This window comes from Copadichromis virginalis, linkage group LG3 (assembly GCF_057382275.1).
Source record: "Copadichromis virginalis isolate Kocher_CV1m ecotype Utaka linkage group LG3, C_Virginalis_male_GT1.1, whole genome shotgun sequence".
NCBI lineage: Eukaryota > Metazoa > Chordata > Actinopteri > Cichliformes > Cichlidae > Copadichromis > Copadichromis virginalis.
This window is the reverse complement of record NC_140620.1, coordinates 52160550-52182194: the sequence shown is the minus strand read 5'-3', so window position 1 is coordinate 52182194 and position 21645 is coordinate 52160550. Positions and strand designations below refer to the sequence as shown.

At 41.6% G+C, this 21645-nt stretch overlaps 2 protein-coding genes across 2 annotated transcripts; both read right to left on the bottom strand.

The window, feature by feature from the left end:
• Nucleotides 1–1145: 1145 nt before the first annotated feature.
• LOC146715203 (interferon-induced very large GTPase 1-like) lies at nucleotides 1146–5211 on the bottom strand. Its single transcript, XM_085451635.1, has 2 exons — nucleotides 1838–5211; nucleotides 1146–1507 (listed from the first exon to the last, which is right to left on the bottom strand). Exons 1-2 carry the CDS (start codon nucleotides 4845–4847, stop codon nucleotides 1275–1277), a joined length of 3243 nt encoding a protein of 1080 aa, XP_085307761.1. The 5' UTR covers nucleotides 4848–5211; the 3' UTR covers nucleotides 1146–1274.
• A 10006-nt stretch (nucleotides 5212–15217) lies between these two features.
• LOC146715202 (interferon-induced very large GTPase 1-like) lies at nucleotides 15218–19654 on the bottom strand. Its single transcript, XM_085451629.1, has one exon. The coding sequence runs from the start codon at nucleotides 19652–19654 to the stop codon at nucleotides 15218–15220; it is 4437 nt and encodes a 1478-aa protein (XP_085307755.1).
• Nucleotides 19655–21645: the final 1991 nt, after the last annotated feature.

Genomic DNA, 21645 nt, shown 5'->3' with positions numbered 1-21645 from the left:
TTTTGTCATACAGCTTGTTTAGATCTAGGAATAAAATCTCTGTTCTAATGCAGACATCGCCACAGAAAGAGTAGTTCACTTTATCGTACAATTGAAGTAGTTTTTCATATTTTGTAAAGCAGGTCCAGATTGGATCCTTTGGTATGTCTAGCAGTACCCTTTTTTTTTTTTTTTTTTTTTTTAAGCAATGTTAGACAAAATCTTTCTGCTTTTCTATTGGCACTACCAGATATTTGTATTGTAATTATCACAGAAACAGTAAAACTTTCAAAATTATGTAACAAAAAGCTTAAGATTACCCATACTGTGCTTTTGAAAACATGGTCCACTGGATAAAGACAACTTTTCTTTTACCATTTATGTTGAAGGAAGAGTGTTGGCTTTTTCATTCAGTATGCTGAACAGCATCTGCAGTGAATCTTTTATTTTGAAACTTGAAAGGCTTCTCTATGTATCTGTACCTGACTTCCTGCTGCCTTTTCCTTCTCTGTGCAGGTTGATGTAAAAAAAATAGACACGGTGGTCTACCAAGGCAGAGTGGAGAACCACAAGAAATACACTGCAGCACATCTGGTGCACAGCAGACTGTGATGCAAACCCAAAAGGGATTTGTGTCTCTAATTGGGTTTAAACCAGAAACCGTTCACTTGTTAAGCAAATGTGTTAACCACTACACTATGGAGCCACTACTAAACCTACTACAGCTATCACTATGATATGTGTCATCCTATTAAAACACTGCACTTAAATTCTGTGAGCTCTTTAGAATTATACTTTTTTTTCCCAAATGTTTGTAAAGACACTGCACAAGTGTTTAATTTTTATAAACACTTGAATTCAAAGATTAAGAGGTGGACCCCAATACTTTTGTCAATGCAGTGGTGCCAGAAAGGATACTATTGGAAACTATTTGGTTTATCTTAGACATTTGATATGTTATATTGAAAAAGAAAAACATACATATTCAAGGTCATTAACAAGGACAGGTTGTGCTCACTCACAAAATGACCACACTCAGTTGAGGTCCAGTCTGTAACATATAATAATTCATCATAATGAAAATCCCAGTTTGAATCTTCAAGATCCTTGTACAATTTGAACCATTAGGTAAAAAGTAAATATGCATTAAATGTCATAAATCACAATGATTATTATTATTGTTGTTGTTATGTATTCAAAGTAATTTAATTAAACTGGAAAAAGTATATAATGTAAAAACAATATCTATCTATTTATCAATCACGTAAAATCAGTTCTTTCAGACAAAGTCCATCTTACTTGATCCAGAAGGACACTTTAAGGCTTTCTGTTGCCTGCTGTTTTATGATATTTTTCCAAGCAGCAGGAATATCAGCAGGTCTGGCATTATACGCACTAGCAAATTCTTTGTTGTACTTCGCCATCACATATTTCCAGTAGTCGGATGCTTCAAGACTCGTATCTGGAGGGACATTCCAGTCTGGGTACATTTCCTTGTAACACTTATAGGGATGATATGGTAAATGGCCTGCATTTGTATAGCGCTTTTCTAGTCCATAGGACCCCAAAGCGCTTTACACTACATTCAGTCATTCACCCATTCACACACACATTCACACACTGGCGATAGCAAGCTACATTGTAGCCACAGCTGCCCTGGGGCGCACTGACAGAGGCGAGGCTGCCGGACACTGGCGCCACCGGGCCCTCTGACCACCACCAGTAGGCAAACATGGGGTTAGTATCTTGCCCAAGGATATTTGGCATGCAGCCAGGATGCAGCCTGGGATCGAACCACCGACCTTCTGATTAGTGGCTGACCTGCTCTGCCACCTGAGCTACAGCCACCCATATTTACCATTTGTAATACTGTTGCAAAACTCAGCATCACTGATCACAAGAGAGGAACATATTTCAGTGTCAAGTTTTTGTGTTCTAACAAACCTATATGAACCCAGACCTTGTGGTCGATGCAGTGAAGCAAAGTGCTCATAATGGGCTCCTCCTCCTGCCTCACAGGGCACTCCACAGAATGGACACTGTTTGCCGCAACCAATCACTCTGGTAAAAAGCTCATTATGTGGTTTCATATTGAGCTGTTTTAGCTTTCTTTCAAAGTTTGACTTTTTAAATTCACTCCTAAGAATGTTTCCCATGTCATTCACAGACACTGTGAGCCAATCAGCAAACTGTTCCTTATCAGCATTGTTTAGGATCATGAAAGCATCAAAAGCATCCTGGGAAATGACCAGTTTATCAAGATCTTTGCGAATGCTTTCCACAAATGTCTTCAAGTCATGACTCTTTCCTGTTTTTGCTTTGTTGATGGCATCATTTATGCTTCTGATACATGACTGGAGATGTCTGTCCTCAAACTCAGATATTGTTGACACAGTTGAGAAGTGCTCCAGTATTTGGTTGAGTAGCCATGTCTTTACATAATCCTGATATGAGAAAATATATCTCTGGTAGTTTTTAAAATCCTCCTTCGAAAGCAGATCCAGTAAAATTGAACACTGGAAGGACATTCGTGTGCTGAACTGCTCACATGTCAGCATGTCATCAATGATATTAGGACCCAGGGAGCGATTAACAAAGTCTTCCACAGCAGGCTTCAAGCATTTGTTGGTGAATTCTTCTGCCTTCTTCTGACACTGGTCTCTTTTATTAAAGATGTCTTTGAAATCCTCACGAAACTTTTCCTTGTTTTTCATCAGACATCTGTAGGGATCATTTGCTTGGATGAAATCTTCGTGCATTTTCTGAAACTCTCTGGCTGCAAATCCACAGATGTGCTGTTTGAGAGAAACTTCAAACTCGATGTCTGTCTTAACATCGTGATTGTACTGTAGACTCCCATCAATCATGTGTAGGATCTCCTGGATGTAGGTGTCATGGTAATTGTTTCTGGTTTCCATTTTCTCACTTACAAACTGAGTGCAAAAATTGATGATGCTGTCAGCCAATTGTTGTACAGCCATTGTGTGATCTTGAATGTTGAACATCTTGCTGAGTTTGTGTTTAAATTTGTTGTAGAATCCTTCAGCTGTATATTTGAAAGGCTCTTTTCCACAATCTTCCAAACTCTTTAGACTTAATAATTCACATGCATGACTCCCCCTGTGTGACAGATTGATTCGCAGGAAGTGATATACGCTGGTGAAGACACTGAAGGTCTTTTGTTCACAAAAAGAAAGTTTCTCCAGTGTTTCATTCCACATCTTATCAAACTCTTTTTCCAGCTCTTTCTCTGTCATCTGGACTTTTTTCTTTTTGCATTTGTCTATCAACACACAAACTGCATTTTCAATCTCTTGTGTATGGTTCTTTTTAATTTTTTCAATTTCTCTCATCCCCTCTCTGATTTCTGCTGCTGCTGTGAGCTGATTAAAAACAGATCTCTCCATTTCACGCCGAAGGCTCTTTACACTGTTTGAGAATTCCTCTTTGTATCCTTCAACCAGATAAACATGACCCTCTGTTTGCTGAAAATACTGTGTCAGATTTTCGAGAGGTTTTGTCTCCCATGTGGACAGCAGTGTGGAGGCTTCACTTTTCAAACATATGAGAAATTCTCTCATGTCAGATGGTTCAGATTTTACAGCAACTTTACCAAAATTGGAAATTCTTGTTTCTGTGTTTGTAACCCAGGTGTACATCTCTTTTTTGAATTCCCACTCCCATTTGTTGAATTCTGTGCAGAGTCTCATGTATGCATCAGCTACGAGGCTGTTTCTGAAGCTGAAGATAAAGTTTTCATGCTTTACTGCAGTCCACAGACTTGTCATCCACTCTGTAAACTCAGAGATATCATTAGCAGATGACTCACAGTTTCCCAGCAGTTGGATGATGTTTTTCTTGAGCTCATATACAGCCTCACTGTAGCCTGCATTGACTGGTGCCATTGGTGGGTTTCCATTCCAGAGTCCAGGAATGTACCAGTTCCCAGTGTCTGGACTGTACTCCATCACATCAGTGAAGCTCTTGTTCTCCTCTTTCTTTTCCATTTTGGCTGCTGCCTGGGTCATCTCATTTAACTGTTCCAGGAGCAGTTTCCTGTCTCGTGAGTTATTGTCATGGGCTGAAACATCAGACACATTCTGGTGAACAAACACACATTTAGGCTTTTTGCCCACCTCCTTCATCCTGAGAAAAGCATGCACAACTATTTGTAGGATGTCCTTCATTTCGGCTGAATTCTCCATTGCAATATTGACAGTGGCGACATCACTCAGCCCTATAACAAGTGTAGCAAGCTCATTGTCGTGCTCAAAGCTGTTGTCCAGTTGTGCACGTTCTGGTGACTTTAAGCCCTCAGTGTCAATGATCAGCATGAAGTCAAAATTTAGGACTTTTTTCATGTCTTCATTGATTTTGATGAGCGACATAAAGGCACCTCGAGTACATCGACCACTGCTGACTGCAAACTGCACTCCAAACATGGTGTTAAGGAGAGTGGACTTTCCTGTGCCCTGAACTCCAAGAACTGTGACTACACGTATCTTTCTGTTTGGAGACACCAAGTCACTGAGCTGAGAGAGAACATCACTCACCCATCTGAGAGGGATGTTGGATGCATCTCCATCTACAAGCTCAAGAGGAAATCCATCAAGCAACAACTCTGCACACAGTTTGGGCAGATGCTGCAGCTGTTGACGTGCTGGATCTGTTTGTGGAAGGGACAGTGAGGCTTCATAGATCTGACCCATTTCACGGAAGAAGTGTTCAGTCCCCAGTGAGCTGTTGGAAATTTGTCTGTCAATTTCTTTGATCTCCTCTTTGTTCTCAGAGTTCTTGCATTTTTCTTTATATTTCTCCTGAAGTTCAGAAAGTTTTACACGACAAAGGTTATCGAGGTTCATTCGCATCCATTTCAGGAAATAAAACCTCTCTGTTCCTGGGCTTGATATTGCATTAATGAAACATGTCAAGTTCACTTTTGTAATCTTCTATATTTTTGGAGCCAACTTTTTTAAGCCGAAATTCTTCCTTCTCTAAGCAGGTCAGTTCTTTCCATATTTCACCTTGTCGTGGAAGCTGATCTTCTTTGTATTTATGGATGTCTTGAATTTCAGCAGTGATGGCTTCTGCATTTGTCTTTGCAGTCTAGCACTCTGGAGAGTCTTCATCAACCAGGATCCCCAGTTCATGGGCAATTTCTGCCATCTGCTCTGTTTGCATCTTTATCTGTGAGTTCTCAACTACATCACTGATTGTTTTCCTCAAACTTTTGACAAAACACTCCATGTTGCGGTGAACAAAGGTGTCATGGTACTGCTGAGAATTGCTCAGAAGTTTATTGAGAATCTCTGACTTGGATAAAGAGCACTCACCCAGTCTGACAAAAGAGATCATTGGAAGTTCAGAGAGAACAATTCTGTCTTCAATAAAGCCCTTGGATTCTGACAGAGACTGAGGTCTGTACTTTTTAACAATGTCTCTCATGGCCCACAGCATGAGTGTTTACTGTTTCGTGTCTTGATTGGAAAGCAGCAGAGGAACAGAGAACTGACACATGGACATTTTTAGTGACATTTCCTGCTGTAGAAAACCATCAGAACACAGAAAGAGAGCAGCAATTGTTACACCCCTGAAAACAGGGGGAAAAGAATCACGAGAGTGATTATGACTTGCGTGTCTCATGCAGTAGTTTATTGCAGTGAAAATGAGCAGAAACGTTTCACATTCTGTACTGCTAAATGTCACATGGTGGAAGAAAAACACTAAATAATAAACCGAAATACTAAAGTGCTTACTACATATACTTGAGCAGGTTTCCTGATAAAATGGCTGACAATCGCGGCATTTTTAGCTCTTTTATCTTAATGGCCATTACTGTCATGACCCTGTGCCTTCTCGGCTGACTCTGTATGGGTACAAGTGTTTTTGTTGTGCTGCATCTCCTTCTCTCCCCTCCCGCGCACTGCGCTCTACCGGGGCGGAGTCATGACGGCTCCAGCCCCTGGCTCGGACACCTGCAAACAATCATCTTACTCACTTCTTAAGGCGGCTGCTGAGAGTGCTTCCTCGCTGGATTATTGTGTAACACTTGTCAGTGTCATCGCCAATCTGAGCCTTTTTCCGAGTTTCTTTCGTGCCGCAACTTACCTGTTTTTCCTCCCTGTGCCAGATTTCTCGCCAGCCTGAGGACCGCCGTTTGGGTGAGCTAAAAGCCGGAGTCCGAGCTACCTGAGCTTCAGTGGATTGTGTATATAGCCGTCCTCTTCCCGTGCCTGTGTTCCCCGGAGACCCTCTTCCTGTGCCCCCTCACCTGTATATATCCGCACCTGGTGTCTGTGTGTAAATAAATTGTGAACTTTAGTGACGGTCTGCCTCCGAGTCTCTCCTGAGCCTGACAATTACACAGTACAAAACACAGCTCAAAACCGCCACGTATATGTGCACAAAACTGTAGTATAATGCTTCTAACGCTTACAAAACAATGAAGGATTACCTCTTAAATATCTTAACAGTGTACACATTGGAAATATATCAACTTTTAAAGACTTTTACCTGAAAACAGGGGGAAAAGAATCACGACAGTGATTATGACTTGCGTCTCTCATGCAGTAGTTTATTGCAGTGAGGAGAATGCGTGAAAGCCCCCTAGTGGAGAATAGAGACACTACTAATCGATCCCAGAAAAGGCTTACTAGCCGATCATTGATGTATAGATTGTAGTTCTCTTAAGTAACATGAAAGCCATTAATATAACATGAAAAATAATAAACTCTTAACCATTTTCTTACCATATTTACATTATTTTCGTTCAGTATTCTGTTCAGTATTAACTGAACAGTTTTATATGCAGTAGTCCTTCAACCTGTCACACTCTCCCCCACTCAAAAAATGTCGTCCCGACATTATACCAACAAGATGCTTTTCAGTCTATATTCTCTTGTAGTCAAATCAAATCAAATCAAATCACTTTTTATTGTCACATCACATGTGCAGGCACACTGGCACAGCACATGCGAGTGAAATTCTTGTGTGCGAGCCCCACAAGCAACAGAGATGTGCAAACACAACAACACAAACGAGCAAAATACAAGAATGGCCAACCTGAAACTAATAAATATATGTACAATATATAATAGTGTATGCATTTCTGGATGTGTATACTAAATATTTTCCTACGTGTGTGTGTGTGTGTGTGTGTATACACATTTTTACAAATTAAATAGTAAAAAAATAAAATAAAATAATAATAATAATAATAATAAAATATATAAAATATACAGAGTTGAATATGTGCAAAACAAGTGGCATTTATATACAGTGTGGAGTGCATAATGTTGAAGTTCCAGTAGTGAAGCTGAGGTGTCTATGACGTGTTCAGCAGTCTGATGGCCTGATGGAAAAAGCTGTCTCTCAGTCTGCTGGTACGGGACCGGATGCTGCAGAACCTCCTTCCTGATGGAAGCAGTCTGAACAGTTTATGGCTGGGGTGACTGGAGTCCTTGATGATCCTCCCCGCTTTCCTCAGGCACCGCTTCCTGTAGATGTCTTGGAGGGAGGGAAGCTCACCTCCAATTATCCGTTCAGAGCACCACACTACTCGCTGGAGAGCTTTGCAGTTGTAGGCGGTGCTGTTGCCATACCAGGTGGTGATGCATCCAGTGAGGATGCTCTCAATGGCACAGTGATAGAAGGTCCTGAGGATGCGGGGGCTCATGCCGAATCTTTTCAGTCTCCTGAGAAAGAAGAGGCGCTGCTGTGCCTTCTTCACTGTTTTGTTTGTGTGTACTGACCACGTAAGATCCTCAGCCAGATGTACTCCAAGGAACCGGAAGCTGCTCACTCTCTCCACAGCAGCGCCGTTGATGGTGATGGGGGTGTGTACTTCTCTGCACCTCCGGAAGTCCACTATCAACTCCTTTGTCTTTGCGACGTTGAGGGTGAGATGGTTGTCTTGACACCAGTGGGTCAGGGCGCTGACCTCCTCCCTGTAAGCCGTCTCATCACCGTTGGTGATAAGACCCACCACTGTAGTGTCGTCCGCAAACTTCACAATGATGTTGGAGCTGTTAGTGGCTGTGCAGTCGTAGGTGTAGAGTGAGTACAGGAGAGGGCTCAGTACACACCCCTGTGGAGCACCAGTGTTCAGTGTGATGGGGGATGAGGTGATGCTGCCCAGTCTGACCACCTGGCGTCTGTCAGACAGGAAGCTAAGGATCCAGCTGCAGAGGGAGCTGCTCAGTCCTAGATCCTGCAGTTTCCTGTCCAGCTTCGAGGGAACGATGGTATTGAATGCTGAGCTGTAATCTACAAACAGCATCCTCACATACGTGTCTCTCTTCTCCAGGTGTGACAGGGCAGTGTGTAGTGTCAGGGCTATGGCATCATCAGTGGACCTGTTGTGGCGGTATGCAAACTGTAGAGGGTCCAGTGAGTCGGGTAGTGCAGAGCAGATGAAGTCCCTGACCAGCTTCTCGAAGCATTTGCTTACGATGGGGGTCAGGGCTACAGGTCGCCAGTCGTTCAATGAGGAGATGGTGGAGGATTTGGGTACAGGGACGATGGTGGCCATTTTGAAGCAGGCTGGGACTACAGACAGAGAGAGGGAAAGGTTGAAGATGTGCGTGAACACTCCAGCCAGCTGAGCCGCGCATGACCTGAGGACGCGGCCGGGAATCCCGTCCGGACCAGTAGCTTTGCGTGCGTTCACCTTCCTGAAGCACTTCCGCACATCCTCCTCAGACACAGTGTGCGCACTGACGTCATCCGCGGTGCGCACACTGTCCGGTCTCATGGTGTTCGCTAGTCAGGACATCAACAGTAGGGTGAACCAATGTCCTCAATTCTGTAGGTTTAACACCTGTTTCACCACAGTCCATCACTGGTGACTGAAGACAAAGTCTATAACCAGTCCATATGTGAGTCTTCACAAAGTCTATTGTCTATGGTTATAATCCACAGATGGGGAAAAGTTCATGTCTTTTTCTTGATGACAGTCTGTAAGTACAGTTCTCAAGTCATCAGTGAAAAAGTGTCAACTTACATTTGCTGGAGTCCATACAAACCAATGGGCTGGGTGCAGTATGACTGCACAGCTGGAAACCATGCAACCAGGCCCGGGTACACAGGAAGCAGTTGCGGTGCTGGCTGAACACTGTAGCAAGATGGGGTGCCCAGTTGGTCATACGTCATCCGTCTTGGCGGGTGTCTCTCTCGCTGTGGCCACTGAGGTGTCTCCTCCTCAAGTCCCTCGAGTACAACAGGTGGAGGAGGAGCAGGTATGTCACCTGCAGTGGGCTCTGCCTCCTCACAAGTTGTCTCCACGGCAGCTGGGTCAGGCGCCTCCAGATGGTCTCCAGCAAGAGGCTCTGGTGTTGGTGCAAGAGCAGGGACTGAAGCTGCGGGCTGAGAAGTTGCTGTGAGAAGTTCTTGTTCTGATGGCTGGGACACAGGTTGAGGTGGTGCGTAATGACAGCGGTATTCATCAACACTGCCCTCATCATCAGAGTCTGGCACAACAGCGACAGGTTTATCAGTCTTTTTCTGTTCATGTCTTGTACAATTATCTTTTTCAGGCACTTTTTCAAAAGGTAAGTGGTCACATGACATAAGCAAGTTTCTGTGAAGCACTCTAGAGCGCCCTCTGCCTCTCTCCGGTCTTACCTCATAGATAGGGAGGTCAGGCCCCATTTGTCTGACTACTGTGTGAACAGTGTCCTCCCAATAGTCTCTCAGTTTCCCTGGGCCTCCTCTAGGTGTCAGGTTTTTGACCAGAACTCTCTCGCCAGGTTGTAACACAGAACTCCTTACTTTTGTGTCGTAGTGTCTTTTGCCCTTTTCAGCAGCTTTCTTTGCATTCTCATTTGCTATAGGCTTGTTCCATGCTCTTTCTCCATTTTTCAACATAGTCTCTGTGGTCACTAAAATCTGTTTCTGAGTACAGTCCAAAGAGCATATCTACTGGTAGCCTGGGTGACCGTCCAAACAGTAGGTAAAATGGGGAGTAGCTAGTGACTTCACAATGTGTGCAATTATATGCATACATTAACTTGTTGATAGATTCCTTCCAGTTTGACTTTTGTGTTTCAGTTAGCATTCTAAGCATTTGCAACAATGTCCTGTTCATACGTTCAACTTGACCGTTCCCCATTGGGTGATAGGGTGTTGTCCTAGAACTGGCCATGCCACAAAGCTTTTTGAGCTGACTGAATAGCTGATTTTCAAATTCACCTCCTTGGTCATGATGAATGCGACAGGGGAAGCCAAACTTTAGGGCATAGTCATTGAATATCAGGTTTGCAGCAGTTTTGCCTGACTTGGAGGTGGTGGCATAGGCTTGGGCAAAACGTGTGAAGTGGTCAGTTATCACTAGAATATATTCATAACCGCCTTTGCATTTTTCAAGATGGAGAAAGTCTATACACACCAGCTCAAAGGGCTGCGTAGTTACAATGTTAGTTAAAGGAGCTCTTGTTTCATGGCTGGGCTTTTTCTGCTTTACACAGGAACAAACGTTGGTCACATAATGCTCGATGTCTGCCTGCATGTGTGGCCAAAAGAAGCGTTCACGTATCAAAGACACTGTGTGATCAACACCTTGATGGCCCATATTATTGTGCAGCTCTTCAAGTACAGTCTATTTGAACTGATCTGGTAGGACTAGCTGTTTCCGGGCAGAAGTAAGTCTGTACAAGGTGCCATTGTTATCTAGTCTTAACTTGCCCCACTCTCTGAACAAGCATTTTGTCTTAGGGTCAAATGTTCTTAGCTCTTTGGGCAGTGGTTTTGAATCTGTCTGTTTACACTGTAATACAGGGCTTATAACAGGATCAGACTTTTGCGCTTCATTAAGCTGTTCTTTTGGTATGGGTGTGAATGTTGCTTCTGCTGGCTCGCCTTCTGCTGTGACTGACATTGCTGCAGCTGAGAGTGTCCATGCGGCAGGTGTGTCTTTCTGTACCTCAATGGCCTGGATAGCAGCTGCAATAGTGTCCGGTGGCACTTCCTCAGAGCAGTCTCTCATTAAGGTTTCTACATCAAGTGGCATTCTTGATAAAGCATCTGCATCACTGTTTTCCTTCCCTGGTTTGTACTTAATGGTGAAGTGAAAATCAGCGAGCTCAGCGACCCATCTTGATGTGGTGGCATTCAGTTTGGCTGTTGACAGAATGTACGTTAGCGGGTTGTTATCGCTGTAGACAGTAAATGTTGGGGCATAGTACAAATAGTCTCTGAATTTGTCAGTGATAGCCCACTTCAATGCTAAAAATTCTAGTTTTCCTGCATGGAAGTGGTAGTCTTTTTCAGCCGCTGTTAGAGTATGGGAGCCATAAGCAATAACTCGCAGCTTACCATCTTGTCTCTAGTACAACACTGCGCCTAGCCCTTTGTGTGAGGCGTCTGTGTGTACGATGAACGGCTGTGTGAAATCTGGGAACCCCAGCACTGGTGGGTGAAGCAAACAGTCTAGCTAAGCTACTCTAGTCAAGCGCACGTTGATGCTGGTCAGTCCACACGATTTGTTTTGAGGAGGGCACAACTTGACTGGCTCTCTTTGGTCTTGCCCTTGGCCCTTTTGTGGTGTCTGAGTTCTCTGGGGTTTTGTCAGCTTTTAACAGTTCATACAAACAACCTGCTTTTCTGGAAAAGTCTTTTATGTATTGTCTGTAGTAGGAGAGAAGGCCTAACATTTTTCTGAGCTGACCAACATTTTGTGGTTTTATACCTTTGAGTGCTTTGACTGCTTCAGAGTCTGCAGGATCCACTTTACTGCCTTCTGCAGACACTATTCTGCCCAAATAGCACACCTCAGACTTAAACATGTCGCACTTACTTGGCTTAAGCTTTATACCAAAGCCTCTCAATCTCTGGAGCACTTTTCTCACGTCCTCCAAGTGATCTTTGAACGTTTTGCTGTAAACTAATGTGTCATCCAGATAGGGGATGCAGATGTTGTCGCGAAGCCCATCCAGACACTCTTCCATATAGCGCTGAAATGCTGCAGGGGCATTCATAAGTCCAAAGGGGATGCGAATCCACTCATATAATCCCCAGGGGGTCACAAAAGCAGTGAGTGGACGACTTTCTTCTGACATGAACCCCTGGTGGTACGCTTTCCCCTGATCTAAAAGCGAAAACCAGGAGTTTTCACCCAAACTGTCCATAATGTCCTGGACGCGTGGGATGGGCTGGCGATCAGGATGGGTTTTCCGATTCAGGTCTCTGTAGTTTATGCACAGTCTTAAAGTACCATCTTTTTTTCTAACACAAACAACTGGTGAGGAGTATGACGAGTCTGATTTTCTGACCCAGCCTTGTGCTATTAAATCATGCAGGTAACTTTTCATCTCTTGGTAGAGCGGCCGTGGCACAGACAGGTACGTATGTGCGTTTGACTGGTTCGTAGTCTTTGAGTGATATGGTCATTTTCAGTTTTTCAATACAGCCTATATCATTGTCTGTTTTAGAGAAAGACTGGCATTCCTCTCTGAGCATCTGTTTCGCTAATACTCTCTGCTCTTCACCCAGGTGGCTAAGATCTACAGGTGGGTCCCACTCTTCACTAGCGCTACACTGGGCTTGTGTATTTGTCTGGTTAACAGTAGCTACAGATGTGGCTTTTTCAAACACCTGGGCAGTTAAACAGCTGTAATAGTCTGAACCGAACCAACTAATGTACGGCCTGGTATGACAATTTCATGGTCAGTTGGGTTAGAGACACCTAGTGTTATGACGGGTAAAGTACCCTTCTTAACTTTAACCAAAGTATCAAAAAACTCAAGATTGTCTGGCCACTGGGGGTTTAAGTCTGGCTCAAATATCATGACCATGTCTTGTTTGAATGGCCCTGCTGCTATACGACCCTCAACATGCATGTGGCTTTTTTTTGGTACAGTAATACAGTCTTTCTTTGTCATCACTTTGTACTTGTCAACTGCATCTGCACTAACAGCCTGTATAAAAGCTTTCACCTTGTGTCTTTTGAGGCTGGGAAATGCTTTTCTCACTGTGCTGTACAGTTTAGCTTGGTCAGTCTTATTCACAATGTATTCAATTACATTGTAGCCTATAATAGGGCATGTGAGCTGAAAACCTTTCATTACCAACATGGGGATGGTCAATTTCTCAGTTTGTTCAGTTCCGGAAACAAGTTGGAAGGTTGTCTCAACCCACCCAAGATATGGCATGTTGGTCCCATTTGCTGCGGTCAGGGTGAGTTCAGATGTATCCATAATATCTGCTACATCTCTCAGCTCTGTGTGTGGCAGATAGTACTTTTTCCACTTCTCATCGATGATTGATACCTGTGAGCCTGAGTCCCATAGAGCTTGAAGCCTGTGGCCGTCCAGGAGACACTCAACCAGACATTGCCTGCCCACCAGAGATGTGACTTTGTGAGGGGAATTTACATGAGCTGGCGACAGTGGTACCTGGACAGTCTCATTTTCTTTCTCAGTCTTTAAGCCAGTGCATTGTCTCTTATGTTTTCTCCAGTGTTGTTTCTGGCATGTTCTTGAACAATAAAGTGCATTTTTACATGCTGAACACTGTCTCATGCCTGACTTTTCTTGTTTACAGTTGGAGCAATGTTGGGACTTGTGGATGATGGGCATGGTTAACACTCGTCCCTCGGTGGTAACCATTGCTGGTTTAAATGTTTCTCTTTATATGGTCTCATACCTCTGCTTCTACAACCAGCCTGAAAGTGTTCTCTACTCCCACAGAGGTAGCAGTGGGTGCAGCGCTTGTTGACTCCATTCTGCTGGCAGATGTGGCACCTCCTCTCACAGCAGGCTGGACTACCTGTGTAGTGTACAGGATACTGAGGGGGTGGTGGTCTTTGACGGGGGCCCTGGAAGCTATAATACTGCTGGTCCCTATCATACTGCATAACTGGTGGTGGGGCATATGACTGAGGACCAGGCACCGGCTGCTGTAGAGTCTCTTTAATCTGAGCTATCTCTGCACTGAGACCTTTCAGGGAGGCTACACCTGTCTTAAGCTCCGCTAACTCAGTTAAAAGCTCGGGTGGTATCTTAGCTTTAACTTCTTTTACAGGCTTCTTAGCCGGTGACACATCATCTGACTGCACTGCACTCACACTTGTAGCAGTCTGTGATGCTAAACATCTCTTCTTGTTTTTCCTTTCTGCCTCATTGGCACAAGCCATATTTAACCTCTCTAACAGGAGTTCATCAGGTATCTTAGAGTCCAACAGGAGTGGCTGCATATCTATCCTGACACTGTCACTCTGGAAGCCTGTGAGTATGGTGTGCAAACACATACGCTGGACAAAAGCTGGGTCGTATTTGAGTCCTGACTCTGATTCTTGGGAAGCAAATAAGACTTTCTGCTTTAGATCTAAAACTCTCATCAGGAAGCTTTGAGCAGTCTCTTTTGGGGTTCAACCAAGCCTATATTCAGACCCATCTCAGTGGACTGGATCAGACAAATGTGGAAACACTAATGAGTCTTTGGCCACACAGTTTGTCTGAATTAATTAATTTAATTCTCCCAACACATTAAAAATGAAGGCAATAATACATCACTAACATAATTTCAAGATCTGTTGATTAACATTCTATGGACAGAAAGACAATTTTAAATCCACATCACTGAGGTCATTTTAACTTAACACTGACCGAAGTTTAACTCTGCAGATCATGACAGATATAGAATGAATGTTCCATTAAAACATTTAAAAAATACATATAGATACATATAAGATTACATATGTCAGAGCAGGAAAAGATAATTTTAAATACAGAATAACAAAGTCAAATATTTAGTATATACTCAGATTTGCTTCAAAAACCTCAAACATGTAAATATTTTACATCAGATCCCCCAGATACAGCACTGTTAGCTTTTTCATTTTGACTGTCCTATTAAAAGAATGGAGACTGAGTCATCTATAACACACATAGTGACTATCTGAAACAAAGCAAAAGGATGTTCATATGCATGTGCGAATGTACATGAGCTAATGATTAGCGTTAAATTTTTTTTTAGTTTTAATATAATTACTTGAATTAATTACTTAAAAGTGCAAAAAACCTGTGAGCAGATTATTTTTCAAACAGAGGTAAACGTAACCAAAAACTTCTTTAAAAAACTTGCTTTAAATCATATTGTTTAATATGTATGTGGGTGTTAAAATATTTTAAGGTTTGTCTTATGAAATACTAGTTTTTCTTTCTATCTCACAAAAACAAAAATTACAATATCTGGGATGTGTTCTTCTGTACACAAGAACAAAAATGAGAAGGTATGTAAGTTGTTACTTGATGTTAAATGATTTCTTGAGGCTTTTTTCTGCCTGCTCTTTTGTGATGTCATTCCAACTTTCAGGAATATCAGCAGGGTTTGCATTATATTCTTTGGCAAGGTCCGTGTTGTACTTTGCCATTACATATTTCCAGTAGTCTGATGCCTCAAGGCTCGAATCTGGAGGGATTTTCCAGTCTGGGTAAATTTCCTTGTAATTCTTGTAAGGGTGCCATCTACCATTTGTATCAATGCAGCTAAAACACTGCTCACTGATCACAGAGGAAGAGCATATGTCAGTGACAAGTTTGTTTGTTACATGCCAAGTGTATTTACCCAGACCCTGTGGCCTATGCACTGCAGCAAAATGCTCATTATGTTTTCCTCCTCTTGCATCACAGACAACTTTGCAGAATGGACACTGTTTGCCACAACCAACCAGTTTGTTGAAAAGCTCATTCTCAGGCTGCACATGGAGCTGCTGTAGTTTCACTTCAAAGTTCAGTGTCTGAAACTCTTTTCTCAGAACTTGTTCCATCTCATTCACAGACACTGTGAGCCAGTCAGCAAACTGTTTCTTGTCAGCATTGTTCAAAAACATGAAAGCACCAAGAGCATCTTTGGAAATTACCAGTTTATCACCAAGTTCTTTACAAATATCTTCAACAAATGTCTTCAAGTCATGACTCTTTCCTGTTTTTGCCTTGTTGATGGCATCATTTATGCTTCTGATACATGACTGGAGATGTCGGTCCTCAAATTCAAATGCTGTTGACACATTTGAGTAGCGCTCCACTATTTGGTGGTAAATCCATGTTTTTACATAATCCTCATATGAAAAAATATAACTCAGATAGTTTTTTAAATCATTCTTTGAGAGTAAATCCAATAAAACTGAATACTGGAAGGACATTCGTGTGCTGAACTGCTCACATGTCTGCATTTCATCAATGATTTTAGGACCCAGGAACTGATTGATAAAGTCTTGAACAGCAGGCTTCAAGCACTGGTTGGTGAATTCTTCTGCTTTCTTTTGACATTGGTCTTCTTTATTAACCACATGTTTGAAATCATCACAAAACCTGTCCTTGTTCTTAATCAAACATTTGTAGGGATCATTTTCTTCATACACTTTCTTAAACTCTATGGCTGCAATTCCACAGATGTGCTGTTTTAGAAAAACTTCAAACATAATGTCTCCCTTGACGTCTTGGTTTTTCTCAAGGTTCTCATCAGTGATGTGTAGGATCTCCTTGATGTATGTGTCACAGTACATTTTTTTCCTTCTCACTTTTTCACTCACAAACTGAGTGCAAACATCTATGATGCTGTCAGCCAGTTTTTGTGCAGCCATTATGTAATCTTGAATGTCAAAAAACATACCTACTTCCTCAACTCTATTTGAGTATCTTTCAGCTGTATATCTGAAAGGTACCAAACCACAATCTTCCAGCCTTTTTTCTAAGAGTTCAAGTGTAACGTCCCCTTTATGTTTCAGGCTTTCTCTCAGATAAGATGATGCATTGGTAAAGATTTGCTCAGCTTGCTTTTCAGAACAAGGAAGTTTCTTCAGTGTTTCACACCACATCTTGAGAAACTTATTTTCAAGTTCTGTCTCTCCCATCGGAACATTATTTTTCCAACACTCATTAATCAGTAGCCAAACTGCATTTTCAATCTCTTTTATGTGATTCTCTTTGATTCGATCAATTTCTATCATTTCCTGTGTGATTTCTGCTGCTGCTGTGAGTTGATTAAAAACACTCCTTTCCATTTTACGCCGAAGGCTCTTTACATTGCTTGAAAATTCCTCTTTATATCCTTCGACAAGATGAACATGACCGTCTGTTTTCTTAAAATATTGTCTCAGATTTTCTAGAAGTCTTGTCTCCCATGTGGACAGCACTGTGGAGGCTTCAATTTTCAAACGTTTGAGAAATTCTCTGATGTCAGAAAACTGAGATTTTGCTACAATTGTACCAAAATTGGAAATTCTTGTTTCTGCGTTTGTTACCCAGGTGTACATCTCTTTTTTGAATTCCCACTCCCATTTGTTGAATTCTGTGCAGAGTCTCATGTATAAATCAGCTACGAGATTGTTTCTGAAGCTGAAGATGAAGCTTTCGTGCTTTACTGCATTCCATAGGTTTGACATCCACTCTTTAAAATCCAAGATATCCTTGGCCGATGACTGACAGTTTCCCAGCAGTTGGATGATGTGTTTCTTGAGCTCATATACAGCCTCACTGTAGCCTGCACTGACTGGTGCCATTGGCGGGTTTCCATTCCAGAGTCCAGGAATGTACCAGTTCCCAGTGTCTGGACTGTACTCCATCACATCAGTGAAGCTCTTGTTCTCCTCTTTCTTTTCCATTTTGGCTGCTGCCTGGGTCATCTCATTTAACTGTTCCAGGAGCAGTTTCCTGTCTCGTAAGTTCTTCTCATGGGCTGAAACATCGGACACATTCTGGTGAACAAACACACATTTAGGCTTTTTGCCCACCTCCTTCATCCTGAGAAAAGCATGCACAACTATTTGTAGGATGTCCTTCATTTCAGTCGAATTCTCCATTGCAACATTGACAATGGTGACATCACTCAGCCCCACAACAAGTGTAGCAAGCTCATTGTCGTGCTCATAGCTGTTGTCTAGTTGTGCAAGTTCTGGTGACTTTAAGCCCTCAGTGTCAATGATCAGCATGAAGTCACAGTTTAGGACTTTTTTCATATCTTCATCGATTTTGATGAGCGACATAAAAGCACCTCGAGTACATCGACCACTGCTGACCGCAAACTGCACTCCAAACATGGTGTTAAGGAGAGTGGACTTTCCTGTGCCCTGAACTCCAAGAACTGTGACTACCAGGATCTTTCTGTTTGGAGAAATCAAGTCACTGAGCTGAGAGAGAACATCACTCACCCATCTGAGAGGGATGTTGGATGCATCTCCATCTACAAGCTCAAGGGGAAATCCATCAAGCAACAACTGTGCACACAGTTTGGGCAGATGCTGCAGCTGTTGATGTGCTGGATCTGTTTGTGGAAGGGACAGTGAGGCTTCATAGATCTGACCCATTTCACGGAAGAAGTGTTCAGTCCCCAGTGAGCTGTTGGAAATTTGTCTGTCAATTTCCTTGATCTCTTCTTTGTTCTCAGAGTTCTTAAATTTTTCTTTATATTTTTCCCGAAGTTCAGACAATTTTACATGAGACAGGTTATCCAGGTTCATTTGCATCAATTTCAGGAAATAAAACCTCTCTGTTCCTGGGCTTGATATTGCATTGATGAAACATGTCATAGCTGTCGACATGTTATAAGAGTTCTGCTTTTTCCGCAGTTCTTTTTTCTGTAACAGAAGTTCACTTCTGTAATCTTCAATATTTCTAGACCCGATATGTTGAAGTCGAAATTCTTCCTTCTCTAAGCAGGTCAGTTTTTTCCATATTTCACCTTGTCGTGGAAGCTGATCTTCTTTGTATTTATGGATGTCATGAATTTCAGCAGTGATGGCTTCTGCATTTGTCTTTGCAGTCTGACACTCTGGAGAGTCTTCATCAACCAGGATTCCCAGTTTATAGGCAATGTCTGCCATCTGCTCTATTGTCATCTTAATCTTTGAGTTCTTCACCACATCTCTGACTTTTTTTCTCAAAGTTTGTACAAAATCTGCATCATTTTTCTGTTTCTTCTTAGTTATGATGTTGTTGTTACTCAAGCCCAATTTGTTTGCTACTGTTCTTAAAACCTCGTTATTACTTTCACCATTACCAACCAAGAAGATCTGTGTCTTTTGGTTTATGTTAGTGAGTAGACTGCACTCAGACTCATCCAAATCGCCGAAGAACACAAAAACTGCTGCAGATGTCTGACACAGAAAGGAGTATTGTGTTTCAAAAGATTCAATGTCCCCACGAAGGTTAGCTACAGCCACTGGCTGACTGAAAATATCAATGTTTGTGTTTCCACCAGGAAGATACCAAGTAATCTCAGTCAGTCCGTTGGATATTGCTCTTGGACTGTCACCACACTCCATGTTGCGGTGAACAAAGGTGTCATGGTACTGCTGAGAATTGCTCAGAAGCTTATTGAGAATCTCTGACTTGGACGAGGAGCACTCACCCAGTCTGACAAAAGAGATCATTGGAAGTTCAGAGAGAACGATTCTGTCTTCAATGAAGCCCTTGGACTCTGACAGAGACTGAGGTCTGTACTTTTTAACAATGTCTCTCATGGCCCACAGCATGAGTGTGCACTGATTGGTGTCACAATTGGGAAGCAGCAGAGGAACAGAGAACTGACACATGGACATTTTTAGTGCCATTTCCTGCTGTACAAAACCATCAGAACACAGAAAGAGAGCAGTGATTATGTCGAGTGGGTTTGGCATGTCTGTGATCAATGATTGATCATTATGTTTTATCCTATTTCTAGCTGTGACATTAACCATCATCAGTTCCTTTAGAAAATACCATGGGAGGTCTGATTTATACTTGGCAGGTTCATCATTAATCATCTGCTCATCAATCTCAAGTAATTTGCTACGTGATTGTTTCTCCCTGTAGTACCGCTTCAAGTTCAAGTCCTCCAGTATGCTCACCAGGTGCCTCCCTGTTGATATAAAAAATTTTGTTATTTCTGTAACCATCTTAATGACTACCGGTATGTTTCTTACACATACAAATCTAATAACATCGTTCGCATAAAACGACCACTTCCTGTGGTAGTCTTATAGCTTTCATATATATACATAGGTATACTGCAAGGTATATCGTATCATTGTTCAAGTGTTTACTACACATTGGGAGGGTTTTTTAAATCGTTTGTTTTCCTAGAAATTAAAATCATCAAATTAGTCTTTTATACTTAGTTTAAACAATGTTTAGTTACTTGTTTATGCAAAGTATTCATCACTGTGATTTGTTTTGTATTATAAAAGCTTTAAAAAACAAAACAAATAAAAGCTATAAAAGCATTTCTTTAAGTTTAGTTTCTTAGTTTTAGTGATGTGTTGATAGGTTCATTTTAGGGGTATCGTCTTCTTTAAATTTGCTAATCTAGAGTGTCTTTCTTTTCTAGTCATACTATTTCGCTGATCTACAAATACTAAAGTTAGATTCCACTATGCTGTTCAGATAGTAAACTCGTCTGGAAAGAGATCCTGTTCAAAATTGGCTAACTCTATTTTTAAGATTCTTCAAAAACGCTATCCACTGTACAGATTAAACTAAACAACTAGCCGAGGAAAATGGGTAGATGGATGGATAGGTAATAGTAATTTTCTCAGTATCTGTACCATGAATGTAAATTTCTAAAATTTAGATTTGACAAATTATACGAAACAGCATTAAATTTAGCTAAATTCACACTGATAACTGTTATATTTGGGATAACCTTACAGTGGAACTTTAAAATATTACTTCCAACCTACAAGTTTGTTTTTCACCTATTTTGAATGTGCAGTATTATCACACAACTTTTCAAATAAACAAAAAGTATAATGAAATTACTTTATAAAGACATTTCCATGTTTACACTGAGACTTAGCAAGTCCATGCACCCGTTCCCTGTGTAACACATTTTTGTTTGTTTTTTGTATTTTAAATAGCTATGACTTAAATTTACTTACTTGTGTGTGTATGTCTGCTGCAGCTGGTCACAATGTAGGTCTTAGCTTCACCAGCAGGAGTCTCCAAATGCTGAGACACTAACTCACTGTCGATATTAAACAGTGTTTTTTTCACATGACAACAAGGAGCTGTGGGAAAAATAATGGTAATAGTGATTGATAATGTTTTTACTTAAACGACTTATAGAGATTTCATCATGCAGCTTTTTGCTGAAACATGAAATTGCATAAAAATGTATTTTACCTCCTGCATCAGTCTGTTGGCGGGGATCTTTGCAGATACTGCATGGAGTTGGAGGGGTCTCTACTTCCTCGCAGTAAAGCTCAACAAACAAGTCTTCGGCACTGATTTTCTTTTGATAAATGATTAATTCTATATTAAAAAACAAATACATAATAATCTCCTAATTTTTTATTCAAGTACAAAGTAGCTGCTTACCTTCATTGTGGGTGCAGTCCCTAACACCCCACTGTTGCTTTAGGTTATTCCAGCAGTGTCTCTCTGATTACTATAATGAAAGTAAAGTGATTATTCTTCAAAGATTATTTCCTAAATGGAAGTTTAGCTGTCAAAATGAAACTCAAATGTCAAACTAGACAACCAACTCCCCGACTCTCCGTGGAGTTGGTTTTCTAGTTTGCAGGGGTGAAAAAATGAGTAGTGGTCTAATTTGGATATATAAAACATATATAAATATATATATTTCAAAAACAAGGCAAGAAGAGAAAATATGAAAACTGGATCTGAAAATACTGATCATGATTTTCCGGAATAGATGGAAGCACATAATTAAGAAGGGAGAGATTCAAGGATT